Raw genomic sequence first — 14,986 nt, forward strand, 5'->3', positions numbered from 1 at the left:
GTTATGGTTTGAGAGAGCCCATAACAATCTATTGTCGTTAGACAATTATTCTATCACCCGATGACCCCTCCCCACCCGGAAAGGGGAATCGGGGAACACAAAGAAACACAAGGGTTGAAGTATAAATCGATTTAATAGACTAAGACTAAATAATTAACAATAATACTAAAGAACCAGTATTAATCCCAATACTGATATAAGATATACAGAAATTATACTCAGCCATCTATATCAGCAGGAAGCTGTGCACTCCCAGCAGTGGATAGCAAGTATCAGACACTGCGAGCGCAATGGCTTCAGGAGGAAGGGAAGGCCTCAGGGCTCTGGCACCGGGGCAAGGAGTTGTTCGGACCGCCGCCATCAGGGAGAGAGCCTGCTACGCAGCAAACTTTTCTAATTTATATTGGATGTGATGTTCATGGTATGAAATACTCCTGTTGGCCAGCCTGGGTCAAATGCCAGGGCCTTGCTCCTCCTTGTCCCTGCACCTGGCAAGGCTCGAAAACACTAACCTTGAATCCCACAGAGCCTGGCTGGCTATAATGTGAATATTTTCACAAATTCAGACACTAGAGTCTTCTAAAAGTATAATTTTCCCCAGCATTAGAAGAAAAGTTAGTCCTGTGTCTCTCAACCCAGGACAATGAGTTCATAAAAAAATTTAACTATTTCAATGAAAATATTAATAAATGAATGAAATAATTAAAAAAGGAGAAAATAATGAAATATATACAATATATACAAAACCCTATCAAGCTCCCAGGATGACGATCACATCACTAACAGGCACAGGGAAAGTCCCAGACTGGACTCAGCGATGGATGGGAACTGGATTCCAGCTCTGGAGTCAGGAATGCTTGGATTGGGATCAAAGGCAGATGAATAGATAGAGTCCTCCTCGGACACCAGCCATTGAAGAAAGAGACTGACCCCTTTAATCCCTCAGCTTTTATATTGAGCATGGGGCAGATGGGATGGAATCCCTGTTGGTCAGTTCTGGGTCACCTGTCCTGTCCACTCCTCCCTGCAGGTGTGATAACTTTACACTTTTCCATTTCCAACCCGCCAATGGGGCAAATGATGAAATTAGCTGACCTTGGTTGTTACAGCAATAGGTATAAGCAGGAGCCTCTCTGCACACCATCCCTTAGCACGAACTATAAACACAGGTCTTATCACTCTGAGAACGAGCAGTTTTCTGCACAATATGCTGTTAATTTCAGAGAGTTAGAAGAGGCTGAGATAAGAAGTAAAATTGCTGAACAGAAAGTTGGTTCTGTTTTACCTCAAACCAGGACAGGTTTATTTGTCAGACTTTTACTTTAATCGCTTCTTGTGCCTCCTTTTTTCCCTTTTGCTCCTTTTTTGTTGTCTTTCGCAAACAGCACTATAACTTGAAAATGTTTTGACAGTCCTGAGACACTGTCATGTCCCACTCTCAGGAAAGAGGGGGAGGGTGACTCAGATTTGTAAATCCCCAATGGCACAGACTAAGGTGAGACAAATCTCAAGGTCTGTATACAAACATTTATTAGATTAGTAACTAGGTCCATGATAATTGGTTAGGCTTATAACAAATTATGGCAAGCGGTGAGGTATGCATTGTGTTACTTAGCATGTTACTTATACAACAACTTCTGGCAAGCGGTAAAGGTCGTTACTTAACAACTCTAAGAGAAAAGAGAAACTGAGGGATAGAGAAAGGAAAAGACAGAGAAAAAGACAGAGATAAAGAGATCACCGGATCACCGGTCCTAGTTCCAGTGTCTTTTCAGGGAATCTTCCCAGGCATAATCATCTTCTTTCTTGGAAAAATCTTTCCAGGCACGATCTTCTTTGTTCCCCCAAGGGGCACTTATTTTCCCTTTTTATGTTTGCTGAATTAGCATGGTCCACCCCCCTTGCCAAGGACAGCCTTGTCTCAGGTTTCTCCCTTCTCTCAGGTGACGTGTAGCATGATTTGGGTGGTGAGACTAGTGCCATAGTCATATATGTTTAGCATGATCTCTATAATCTTCATTAGCATATGCAGGTGTGTGCGCTTTTCACAAATAATGAAGCAAACCACTTATCGGACATGATGGCCTCAAGAACAGAGAACTAGCAAGCTTACCACATGAGTGGCAGAACTATCCTGTCTTCACAAGGCAGTCCTCCCACCGCTTTTCAGGTGCCTGTGAGCTTTACCAGTTCTTTGAACACCAGGCCTGCATTATTCATCCTTTCTTGAGTGTTTGGGACATTCCATTCCTCAAGAAGGCTTGGAGTGGAGGGGAGACCTCTCCCACTTCTTTGTTTCAGGGCTCTTACAGACACTCTGGTGCAAAATATGTTCTAAATTAGATGAGGTAAACTGTATATTCTCAGAGGAATGTACAAACACATAGTAACTCCCATTATTGATGTGTTTCTCTCCTTCACTCTAGGTGCGCTTAATGATCACAGATGCTGCAAGACACAAGCTCCTTGTACTAACTGGACAGTGCTTTGAAAACACGGGAGAACTCAGTCTTCAGTCAGGGACCTTCTCCTTCCAGAACTTCATTGAGATCTTCACAGATCAAGAGGTGTGTTCAGAAAAGTGTCTTCCATACACTGTCATGTTTCTTCTAAAAAAAGGGTTTCTTCTAAAACATGGGTTTTTAGAAGACTAAAAATGGCCCTCTGTGTTGTTAGAGTTAGCATTGGCTGACTAATGCTGATGCTCTTTACTCTTCATTATAGGCTTTCTTTCAAGACATTTATTTGATTTACTTTAGTTTTGATGTAAATTGCTTAACGAATTACATTTTAATTTGGGGAATTAAATTGTAACTTTGGGAAAGAAAACTAAGAAACATTTTGACAATGCAAGGAGATAGTGTCGTGTTTAAAAAATACAGCTTGTTTATCTAAGGTGCACATGCAAAGCAGTCAAATTGAATTTTACACCAGGTTCTTGCCTGGTGGCAGCTAAGTAATAGGTGACATTAAATAAGACAGAGGCTATCTGATGGAATGGCTGTAGTTTTTTGCACCACCTACCTGCTTGGTTTCTTTACTGTAGTGTTTAAAATTTTGCTAGTGAAATCTGTAAATCTTGTGATTTTTGCATACCAAAAATATAAGAATGAAGTATACCAATATTTAATGCTGTTTCTTTCATGACTTGTTATTTTGCTATCTTGCTTAATGTACTGTGTCTGAAAGCTCCCATAGGGCAAAAACCCATAGTAACCAAGCTGTCACGCTTAATTTGGCTGCTGTGTAAAATATATATTTAAATAAACTATATGGCTGCATCCCTAGGTATTTAGTTTCCAAAATTAAGTAGGGGCATTTCAGTGCTCCTATTTGCATGAGCTCCAGTGTGACCTTATTGTAGCCATTTGGGGACAGACTTTTTAGCAGGGCCTGTTGCGATAGGACAAGGGGTAATGGTTTTAAACTAAAAGAGGGTAGATTTAGACTGCATAGAAGGAAGAAATTTTTTATGCTGAGGGTGGTGCGACACTGGCATGGGTTCCCAGAGAGGTGGTGGATGCCCCATCCCTGGAAACATTCCAGGTCAGGCTGGACGGGGCTCTGAGCAAACTGATCTAGTGGAAGATCAGTTTCTTTTCTAGGGATCAGTTTCCTTTCTAGGGAAAGGTAGACTGGGAAGAATACAGAGAAGCTGTCCGAGTCACCAGAAACCTGATCAGGCAAGCGAAAGCCCAGGCAGAACTAAATCTAGCCAGGGATGTGAAAAATAACAAGAAGAACTTCTATAGATATATCAGGGATAAAAATAAGACGAGGGAAGCTGTGGGTCCCCTCCGGAAGGAAACGGGAGACCTGGTCACCCAGGATGTGGATAAGGCTGACCTACTGAATGACTTCTTTGCCTCAGTCTTCACTGGCAAGGGCCCTAACCACACTGCCCAAGTCACGAAGGGCAAGAACAGGGGCTCTGGGAATGAAGAAGCACCCACAGTACAAGAAGACGAGGTTCGAGACCTCTTAAAGAACCTGAAGGTGCATAAGTCCATGGGACCTGATGAAATCCATCCACGGGTCCTGAGAGAACTGGCGGACGAAGTTGCTAAGCCCCTCTCCATCATATTTGAGAAATCGTGGCAGTCTGGTGAAGTTCCCACTGACTGGAAAAAAGGGAACATAACTCCAATATTCAAAAAAGGAAACAAAGAAGACCCGGGAAACTACAGGCCGGTCAGTCTCACCTCTGTGCCTGGCAAGATCATGGAGCAGATCCTCCTGAAATCCTTGCTAAGGCACATGGAGAATAAAGAAGTGATTGGAAACAGCCAACATGGCTTCACCAAGGGCAAATCGTGCCTGACAAATTTGGTGGCCTTTTACAATACTGCCACAGACTTGGTAGACAAGGGCAGAGCGACTGACGTCATTTACCTGGACTTATGCAAAGCATTTGACACTGTCCCGCACGACATCCTGGTCTCAAAATTGGAAACTCATGGATTCGATGGATGGACCACTCGGTGGATAGGGAACTGGCTGGATGGCCGCATCCAAAGGGTTACAATCAATGGCTCAATGTCCAGGTGGCGGCCAGTAACGAGTGGTGTTCCGCAGGGGTCGGTACTGGGACCAGTACTGTTTAACATCTTTGTCGGTGACATGGACAGTGGGATAGAGTGCACCCTCAGCAAGTTTGCTGATGACACCAAGCTCGGTGGCGCAGTTGACACGCTGGAGGGAAGGGATGCCATCCAGAGGGACCTAGACAGGCTGGAGAGGTGGGCTCGTGCAAATTGCATGAAGTTCAACCAAGCCAAGTGCAGGGTCCTGCACCTGGGACGTGGCAACCCCAGGCACAAATACAAGTTGGGTGGAGAATGGCTGGAGAGCAGCCCCGAGGAGAAGGACTTGGGAGTGCTTATGGATGAGAAGCTCAACATGAGCAGGCAGTGTGCACTGGCAGCCCAGAGAGCCAACCGTGTCCTGGGCTGCATCAGGAGAAGTGTGGCCAGCAGGTCTCGCGAGGTGATTCTGCCCCTCTACTCTGCGCTCGTGAGACCCCTCCTGGAGTACTGTGTCCAGCTTTGGAGTCCTCAACACAGAAAGGACATGGACCTGTTGGAACGGGTCCAGCGGAGGGCCACGAGGATGATCAGAGGGATGGAGCACCTCTCCTATGAAGACAGACTGAGAGAGCTGGGGTTGTTCAGCCTGGAGAAGAGAAGGCTCCGGGGAGACCTTATAACAGCCTATCAATACCTGAAGGGAGCCTACAGAAGAGCTGAAGAGGGACTCTTTGTCAGGAAGAGTGGTGACAGGACAAGGGGCAATGGTTTTAAATTGGAAGAGAAGAGATTTAGATTAGATATAAGGAAGAAATTCTTTACAGTGAGGGTGGTGAGGCACTGGAACAGGTTGCCCAGGGAAGTTGTGGATGCCCCATCCCTGGAAGTGTTCAAGGCCAGGCTGGATGGGGCTTTAAGCAACCTGCTCTAGTGAGAGGTGTCCCTGCCCATGGCAGGGGGGTTGGAACTAGATGATCTTTAAGGTCCTTTCCAACTCTAGCCATTCTATGATTCTATGATTCTATGAAGATGTCCCTGCTCACGGCAGGGGGGTTGGACTAGATGACCTTTAAAGGTCCCTTCCCACACAAACTGTTCTATGATTCTGTGACTCTATGATTCTATGATCCTTTTCTCAAAGCCTCTTTGTTCAACATATGGTTGTAGGGTTGAGGAAAGAACTGGATTCCTGCTCTCTGAAATGCACATGACGCCTAAAAGTTGCTGTTAGTTTGCAGTTACTTTTTGTGAAATTGCAAACCTGAACTCCTTGCATTACTGGCTAATTAGCGACACATCATTACTTTATGACTACATGCAAAACTAGGGGCAAATGCTACCATTACAGTTAGGAAGCCAAACTGTTAGCTGGAAAGCGGAGTGGTGGTAGCTGGCTATGAGTTACAGCCACCGAGGGATTGCCTCAGGGGTGGATGTGCAGGGCATACTCCCATGGTCTCTGAGTAAAGCTCACTTGGCTCATCTCTGCTGCTGGCAGCATGCTCACCAACCAGCCAGCATGGCTGTTTTAAAGTGTTGGCTTCCAGCTTATTTTCTCTGAAACCTTGGGCTCACACGTTTCTAAAAGATTTCACAAAAGCAAAGAAAGATCATATTTGCCATACTGCAGTCTGTGTACGTGACATTTTTTAAAGGGTCCAATTAATGGGAAATTTTTAGACAGTCTAAAAATTGGAAAAAAGGCTAGAAAAAAAATCAAACTTTAATAATACTGATTAGACCTTGGACTACCCAGTCCTCTGAGTTGGAGAACCATGAGTGTGGGAACAGTGATTTTCTGTTTGTGGATTGACTGTATCAGCTGAATGTTCATAAGTCCATGGGACCAGATGGGATTCATCCCAGAGTACTGAAGGAGCTAGCAGATGTTACAGCAGGACCCCTCTAAATCTCTTGGGAGTCTGGGGAGGTTCCCGCTAACTGGAATCTAGCCAACATTATTCCAGTTTGCAAGAAGGGCATGAGGGAAGACCCAGGAAACTACAGACCTATTAGTCTAACCTCCATACCTGGAAAAATTATGGAGAAGATCATTCTGGGTGCTACTGAAAGGCATTTTAAAGAACAATGCAATCATCAGGCACAGTAAACATGGGTTCACAAAGGGAAAGTCCTGTCTAATTTGATAAGGTCACCCGCCTAGTGGACAAAGGGAAGGTGGTGGATGGAGTTTTTTGGGATTTTAGGTAAGGATTTTGATACTGTTCCTGACAGCACTCTTCTGGACAAGTTGTCCAACTCTAGATAGATCGGAGCATTGGGCAATGATTAATGGCATGAAATTTAACAAGAACAAAAGCCGTATTCTGCACCTGGGATGGAGTAATGCCAGGCACAAGTACAGATCAGGAGAGGAGTGGCTGGAGAGCAGTCCTGCAGAAAGGGATCTGGGGGTGCTGGTCGACAGCAGGCTCAATAGGAGCCAGCAGTGTGCCCTGGCAGCCAAGAGGAAGAGGGCAAGCCACATCCTGGGGTGCATTAACACAGCATAACCAGCCGCTCAAAAGAGGTGATGATCCTGCTGTATTCAGCGTTGGTGCGGCCTCACCTTGAGTCCTGTGTGCAGTTCTGGGGCCCACAAGTTAAGAAGGATGTGAAGGTACTCGAATGCGTCCAGAGGAGGGCAACAAAGCTGGTGGAAGGGGCTGGAAGGCATGTCCTATGAGAAGCAGCTAAGGACTGGGCTTGTCTAGTTTGGAGAAAAGGAGGCTGAGGGGCGACCTCATTGCTCTCTACAGCTTCCTGAGGAGGGGCAGTGGAGAGGGAGGTGCTGGACTCTTCTCCCTGGGATCCAGGGACAGGACGCATGGGAATGGTTCAAAGCTGCACCAGGGGAGGTTTAGACTTGACATGAGGAAGCATTTCTTTACTGAGAGGGTGGTCAAACACCAGAACAGGCTTCCTAGAGAGGTGGTCGATGTCCCATGTCTGTCAGTGTTTCAGAGGCATTTGGACAATGCCCTTAATAACATGCTTTTGTTTTTGGGCAGCCCTGAATTGGTCAGGCAGTTGGACCAGATGATTTTTTTAGGTCCCTTCCAACTGAACTATTCTGTTCTGTTCTGTTCTATTCTAAGAAAGGGCTAGAAAAAAATGGTTAGTGATTTGTTAACCAGTGATTAGAAGAAAGAATGCCTGTGCTGTCCTGATCCATAAGCATGTACAGTTTGATGAGTAGTGTAGTAAAGTTGGTATTTCTGGTCTCTGTCCATTTTTATTTCACTGGACCAAACCTGAATTATGGTCATGGGATACTCTTTGAGGGATAATCTTATGAAGTCCTATTCAGAAATCCATCTCTAGCTTGCAGAATTCCCTGCAGGCAATGCCTAAAAGTGTTGTTTTCAACTTCTGCCATGTCAGAACATTGAAGATGTCCCATTCTACTGCTTATACAAAAACAGCTAGCAGAGGAAAAACTTTCTTTTTTCACCTTATGCGGTCTAGGGTATGAAACAATCTTGTGTTTTCTCTGAGCATCCAACTTGTTGTTTGCCTTCACCAGCTGTAACACCTTTAAAACTTGAGGATTCTTCAACAGATGTATCTTAGTGCTTGAAAAGATGATCAGGTTCTGTCGTGATTTAACCCCAGCCAGCAACTAAGCCCCACACAGCTGCTCTCTCACTCCCCTCACAGTGGGATGGGGGAGAGAATTGGAAGAGTAAAAGTGAGAAAACTCGTGGGTTGAAATAAAGACAGTTTAACAGGGAAAGCATAAGCTGCACACACAAGCAAAGCAAAACAAAGAATTCATTCCCTGCTTCCCATGGGCAGGCAGGTGTTCAGCCATCTCCAGGGAAGCAGGGCTCTATCACACATAACAGTGACCTGGGAAGACAAACACTATCACTCCGAACGTTGCCCCCTTCCTTCTTCTTCCTCCAGCTTTTATTGCTGAGCATAACGTCATATGGCATGGAATATCCCTTTCGTCAGTTGGGGTCAGCTGTCCCAGCTGTGTCCCCTCCCAGCTTCTTGTGCACCCCCAGCCTGCTCGCTGGTGGGTATGAGGAGCAGAAAAGGCCTTGACACTGTGTAAGCACTACTCATCAATAATGAAAACATCCCTGTATTATCAACACTGTTTTCAGCACAAATCCAAAACACAGCCCCATGGCAATCTACCATGAAGAAATTCAACTCTATCCCAGCAAAAACCAGCACAGATATATTTCTTTCCTCCCAGAGTGACTTTGAATCCAGAGAAGAGAACGAGCAGTTACATCTCAGTTATCAAATAGCATAAGCAGTGGAACTGTCCATATCCTTTGTGTCACCATTTGAAATGCAAATCCATTAAAGCCTTTTCTAGGGCATTCCTGAACTTGCTATTCCTATCAGATATGATCTATGTCTGGAATAATTTTTCTCCAGCATTTCATTGGCCTATACTACCAGTGGCTTAACACTGTCTGCATTATGTGTGCCAACTTTTAGAAGCAAAGAAAGTCAGAATTTAGGAGTGTGAAACAACAATCCAAATATGGTATAATATAAACTGGATAGGACTAACCCCAAACCTTGGCCCAATATATTCATTAGCCCAGTATCATACCATATGATTTTTTACCTAGCCAGAAAATTTGCCCTACATGATAAATGGTCTATACTCAAGTTATCTCCTTATATATGCAACAGACTTATTTATTCTTCCAGAGGAAGTGATCTTTTACTACTTTTGTCTCTCCCTAATAATGTGTTTTCAGCTCTGACCAGAGACACTACATAAAGCAGTATGTTTGAGATCCTAAATCTGTTTCAGAGCTGTGGTCTGTGGTGCCCCTCTTTTCTTATTTCTGTGGTAAACAACAGGAATGGTTCTCCTATTTTCCTTATCATTCATCCTTTTCTGCCTTTACTCCTTTTATTTTGTTTTGCTATGTTTTATCCTTTGTTCTTTTTCAGACAAAGCCATGTCTGACATAAGGGTGAGATTTATTTATACTCCTATCAAATGGTTTGAACACAAAGTAAGGCCAACAAAGAAAGAAAGAAAATATGTATTTTCTGCTTTATTTAGGTATTGACTGGATTGTTTTTGTTTAAACAGCCACTGTATCTTTGTTGCATTTTATTTTTGGTAAATGCTGAAAATAAATTGTGGAACACAAAGAAAGGAAGCAAGACACACACACAGGCCCACAGAGATCTACTGCAATCAGTTTTTTTTTTTATATAGTAGGCAATTCTCTTCTGAGAGGTATGGAGGCACCCATTTACCAATCAGACGCAATCTCTAGAAAGGTGTGCTACTTACTGGGGGCTTGTATCAGGGATGTTACCAAGAGACTACCAAGCCTTGAGCAGTCCTCTCACTATTATCCACTGCTGCTGTTTCACATGGGCACCAGTGATACAGCCAGGAGCAGTCTGAGGAGTGTCAAGAAGAACTACAGAGCCCTGGGAGTGACATTCAGGGGCTCTGGAGCACAGGTAGTTTTTTCATCAATCCTCCCAATCAAAGGGAAGGAGGTTGATAGGGTCAATAAAATCTGGCAAATCAACAAATGGCTACAGGACTGGTGCCACAGCCAGGGGTTTGGCTTCTTAGACCATAGGACTCGCTTTAATGAACCTGGTCTACTGGGGCCTGATGGGATCAACCTGCCAGAGAAGGGGAAGAGTCTCTTCGGTCAGAGGCTTGCTAAGCTTGTGAAGAGGGCTTTAAACTAGAGTCATTGGGGCAGGGGAACCTCAATCCATCCCACTCCTACCAGTATGATGCCAATGCCAGTAATAGATGCCCTGAGCCTGGAAAAGGGTCACAGGTCAGCAGGAGAGCACCTGGAGTGCAGCACAAAGGAATTCCAGCTGCTTCAGCCCATAAGTCAGCTTCATCAGGGGCCCAAATTAAACGCCTCTATGCAAACGTGCATAGCATGGGGAACAAACAAGAGGAGTTAGAGAAGCGCGCATGCTTCCAGGGCTACGATCTCATTGGCATCACGAAGACATGGTGGGATGGCTTCTATGACTGGAGTGTTGGAATGGAGGGATACAGGCTCTTCAGGAAGGACAGGCTGGGGAGACAAGGAGAGGGTGTCGCCTTCTGTGTCAAGGACCAGCTGGAATGCATGGAGCTCTGCCTGGGGATGGATGAGGAGCCAAAGGAGAGCTTATGGGTGTGAATTAAAGGGAGGGCAGGGACAGGTGACATTACAGTGGGGGTCTGCTACAGGCCACCCAACCAGGAAGACCGAGCAGATGAGGCCCTATATAGAAAGATAGGAGCAGCCTCATGTTCACAAGCCCTGGTCCTCATGGGGTACTTCAACCACCCCAATATATGTTGGAGAGACAACACAGCAGGGTATAAGCAACCCAGGAGGTTCCTGGAATGTGCTGATGATATAACTTCCTTCTCCAAGTAATGGAGAAGCCAACGAGGAGAGGTGCTATGCTGGACCTTGTTCTCACCAACAAGGAGGAGCTGGTGGGGAATGTGAAGCTCAAGGGCACCCTTGGCTGCAGTGACCATGAGATGGTGGAGTTCAAGATCCTTAGGGCGTTGAGGAGGGTGCACAGAAAGCTCACTACCCTAGACTTCAGGAGAGTAGGCTTTGGCTTCTTCAGGTATCTATCTGCTTGGTAGACTACCATGGGATAAATCCCTGGAAGGAAGAGAGGTCCAAGAAAGCTGGTTAATATTCAAAGATCACCTCCTCCTAGATCAGGAGCGGTGCATCCCAACAAAGAAGAAGTCAGGCAAAAACACCAGGAGGCCTGCCTGGATGAACAAGATGCTCCTGGAGAAAATCAAACTCAAAAAGGAAGCCTACAGAGGGACAGGCAGCCTGGGAGGAACACAGAGAAGTTGTCCAAGCAGACAGGGATCAGTTTAGGCAAGCTAAAGCCCAGATAGACTTAAATCTGGCCAGAGACATCAAGGGCATCAAGAAAAGCATCTAGAGGTACAACACTGATAAAAGGAAGGCTAAGGAGAACATGGAAGGAAACGGGAGATCTGTTTATCTCGGATATGGAGAAAACTGAGGTGCTCAATGACTTTTGTGCCTTGGTCTTCACTGGCACGTGCTCTATCCCTGCTGCCCAAGTTGCAGAAGGCAAAGGTGGGGACCGGGAGAATGAAGAACCACCTGCTGTAGGAGCATCACAGAATCCCAGAATGGTAGGGATTGGAAGGGACCTTTGGAGATCATCTAGTCCAACCCCCCCTGCCAAAGCAGGATCACCCAGAGCAGACTGGACATGAAAGCATCCAGGCATGTTTTGAATATCTCCAGAGAAGGTGACTCCACCACCTCTCTGGGCAGCCTGTTCCAGGGCCCTGCCACCCTTAAAGAAGTTTTTCCTCATGTTGAGATGGAATTTACTGTATTCCTGTTTGTGCCCATTGCCCCTTGTCTTGTCACTGGGCACCATTGAGAAGAGGCTGGCCTCATCCTCTTGACATCCACCCTTTAGATATTTATAAGCACTGATGAGGTCCCCTCTGAGTCTTCTCTTCTGCAGGCTAAAGAGACCCAGCTCTCTCAGCCTTTCCTCATAAGGGAGATGCTCCAATCCCTCAATCATCTTTGTAGCCTCTGCTGCACCCTCTCCAGCAGTTCCCTGTCCTTCTTGAACTGGGGAGCCCAGAACTGGACACAGTACTCCAGATGTGGCCTCACCAGGGCAGAGTAGAGGGGAAGGATGACCTCCCTCAACCTACTGGCCTCGCTCTTTTTAATGCACCCCAGGAGACTATTGGCCTTCTTGGGCACAAGGACACATTGCTGGCTCATGGTCAACTTGTTGTCCACCAGGACTCCCAGGTCCCTCACTGCAGAGCTGCTTCCCAGCAGGTCAGCCCTCAACCTGTACCGCTCTATGCAATTATTACTCCCAAGGTGCAGGACCTTACACTTGCCCTTGTTGAACTTCATTAGGTTCCTGTCTGCCCAACTCTCCAGCCTGTCCAGGTCTCGCTGAATGGCGACACAGCCTTCTGGTGTGTCAGCCACCCCTCCCAGTTATGTGTCATCAGCAAACTTGCTGAGGGTACACTCTGTCCCCTCATCCAGGTCACTGATGAATGTGTTGAACAAGACTGGACCCAGTACTGACCCCTGGGGAACACCACTAGTTACAGGCCTCCAACTAGACTCTGAGCCACTGATTACAATTCTCTGAGCTCTGCCATTCAGCCAGTTCTCCATCCACCTCACTGTCCACTCATCTAATCCACCCCTTCTAATCTTAGCTATGAGGCTGTTATGGGAGACTGTGTCAAAAGCCTTGCTGAAGTCAAGGTAGAGAACGTTCACTGCTCTCCCCTCATCTACCCAGCCAGTCATGCCATCATAGAAGGCTATCAGATTGGTCAAGCATGATTTCCCCTTGGTGATTCCATCTTGACCACTCCCATTGAACTTTTTTTCTTCTACATGCTTAGAGATGACATCCAGGATGAGCTGTTCCATCACATTTCCAGGGATGGAGGTGAGGCTGACTGGGCTGTAGTTTCCTGGGTCCTCCTTCTTTCCCTTTTTGAAGACTGGGATGACATTGGCTTTCTTCCAGTCCTCAGGCACCTCACCTGTTCTCCAGGACCTTTCAAAGATGATGGAGAGCAGCTTTGCAATAACATCTGCCAGTTCCCTCAGCATTCATGGGTGCATCCAATTGAGGGAGAGTCAGCCTTTCTCCAGGCTCTCTCTCCCACCTCCAGGGTCTGGGGCTCCTGAGGGCCGGCCTTAGCAGTAAAGACTGAGGCAAAGAAGGCATTCATTAGTTCCGCCTTCTCTGTATCCTCCATCCCCAGGGCACCCACCTCATTCAGCAGCGGGCCCACATTTTCCCTAGTCTTCCTTTTACCACTGATGTACTTGAAGAAGCCCTTCTTATTGTCCTTGACATCCCTTGCCAGGTTTAATTCCAAATGGGCCTTAGCCTTCCTCATTGCATCCGTGCATACTCTGACAACGTTCCTATACTTCTCCCAAGTGGCCAGTCCCTTTTTCCACATTCTGTAAACTTCCTTCTTCCATCTGAGTTTTTCCAGAAGTTCCTTGCTCATCCATGCAGGTCTCCTGCCTCCTTTGCCTGATTTCTTACTCCTAGGGATCCATAGATCTTGAGCTTGGAGGAAGTGGTGCTTAAATATTAGTCAGCTCTCTTGCACTCCCCTTCCTTCTAGAGCCTTAGCTCATGGTATTTCCTCAAGTAGGTCTTTGAAGAGGCCAAAGTCAGCTCTCCTGAAGTCCAGGGTTGTAATTCTACTTTTTGCCCTGCTTCTTCCATGCAGGATCCTGAACTCCACCATCTCATGGTCACTGCAGCCAAGGCTGCCCCCAACCTTCACATCCTCAGCCAGTCCTTCTTTGTCAGCACAAGGTTCAGCAGTGCACCTCTCCTCGTTGGTTCCTCCACCACCTGTGTCAAAAAGTCATCATCAATGCTCTGCAGAAACCTCCCGGACTGTGCGTGCCTGGCTGTGCTGCCTTTCCAGGAAATATCAGGGTAGTTGAAGTCCCCCATGAGAACCAGGGCCTGTGACTGTGAGGCTGCTTTCAGCTGTCTGTAGAAGACCTCATCAACTTACTCTTCCTGATCTCATGGTCTATACATCATTCGACACCATCTAAGAAACCTGAAGGTGCACAAGTCCATGGTACCTGATGGGATTCATCTGCATGTCCTGAGGGAACTGGCGGATGAAGTTGCTAAGCCACTATCCATCATTTTTGAGAAGTCGTGGCAGTCTGGTGAAGTTCCCACTGACTGGAAAAGAGGAAACATAACCCCCATTTTAAAAAGGGAAAAAAGGAAGACCCGGGGAACTACAGACCAGTCGGTCTCACCTCTATGCCCAGCAAGATCATGGAGCAGATCCTCCTGGAAATTCTGCTGAGACACATGGAAAATAAGGAGGTGATTGGGCTCCATCACCTGGGAAGACAAACGCCATTACGCCAAACGACCCCCCTTCCTTCTTCTTCCCCTAGCTTTATATGCTGAGCATGACGTCATATGTCATGGAATATCCCTTTGTTCAGTTGGGGTCAGCTATCCTGGCTGTGTCCCCTCCCAACGGTGGAGCAGTGTGAGGAGCAGAAAAAGCCTTGACTCTGTGTAAGCACTGCTCAGCAGTAACTAAAACATACCTGTATTATCAACACTGTTTACAGCACAAATCCAAAACATAACCCCATACTAGCTACTGTGAAGAAATTTAACCGTATCCCAGCTGAAACCAGCACAATAGAGCAATAAATATATGTACCTCACAATCTCACAAATACAAAACTTGCAACTGTTTAGATTTTTATGCAATAAATTATTTCTTAGTGGTCTGGAAAACTGTCCTACAGTCTGGGAGTCAGGAGCCAGCCTGTAGACAGAACTGTAGTAATGATGGTGTCAGGGAATACATCCTGTGTGACGAGGGGGTGCAGAAGGCAGCTGCCCCATGAGGATGCTGGCCTCCTCTTGGC

The 14,986-nt window shown here is 46.2% G+C and overlaps 1 protein-coding gene across 1 annotated transcript in view; it reads left to right on the forward strand.

The window, feature by feature from the left end:
- Positions 1 to 14,986, forward strand: part of LOC141476716 (microtubule-associated protein 1B-like) — a 118,104-nt gene that overhangs the window by 92,803 nt on the left and 10,315 nt on the right. Inside the window, exon 4 of the mRNA XM_074165520.1 lies at positions 2,427 to 2,567. Within this exon, the coding sequence (XP_074021621.1) occupies positions 2,427 to 2,567 (141 nt within the window). The remainder of the gene's footprint in view (positions 1 to 2,426; positions 2,568 to 14,986) is intronic.

This window comes from Numenius arquata, chromosome W, assembly GCF_964106895.1.
Source record: "Numenius arquata chromosome W, bNumArq3.hap1.1, whole genome shotgun sequence".
NCBI lineage: Eukaryota > Metazoa > Chordata > Aves > Charadriiformes > Scolopacidae > Numenius > Numenius arquata.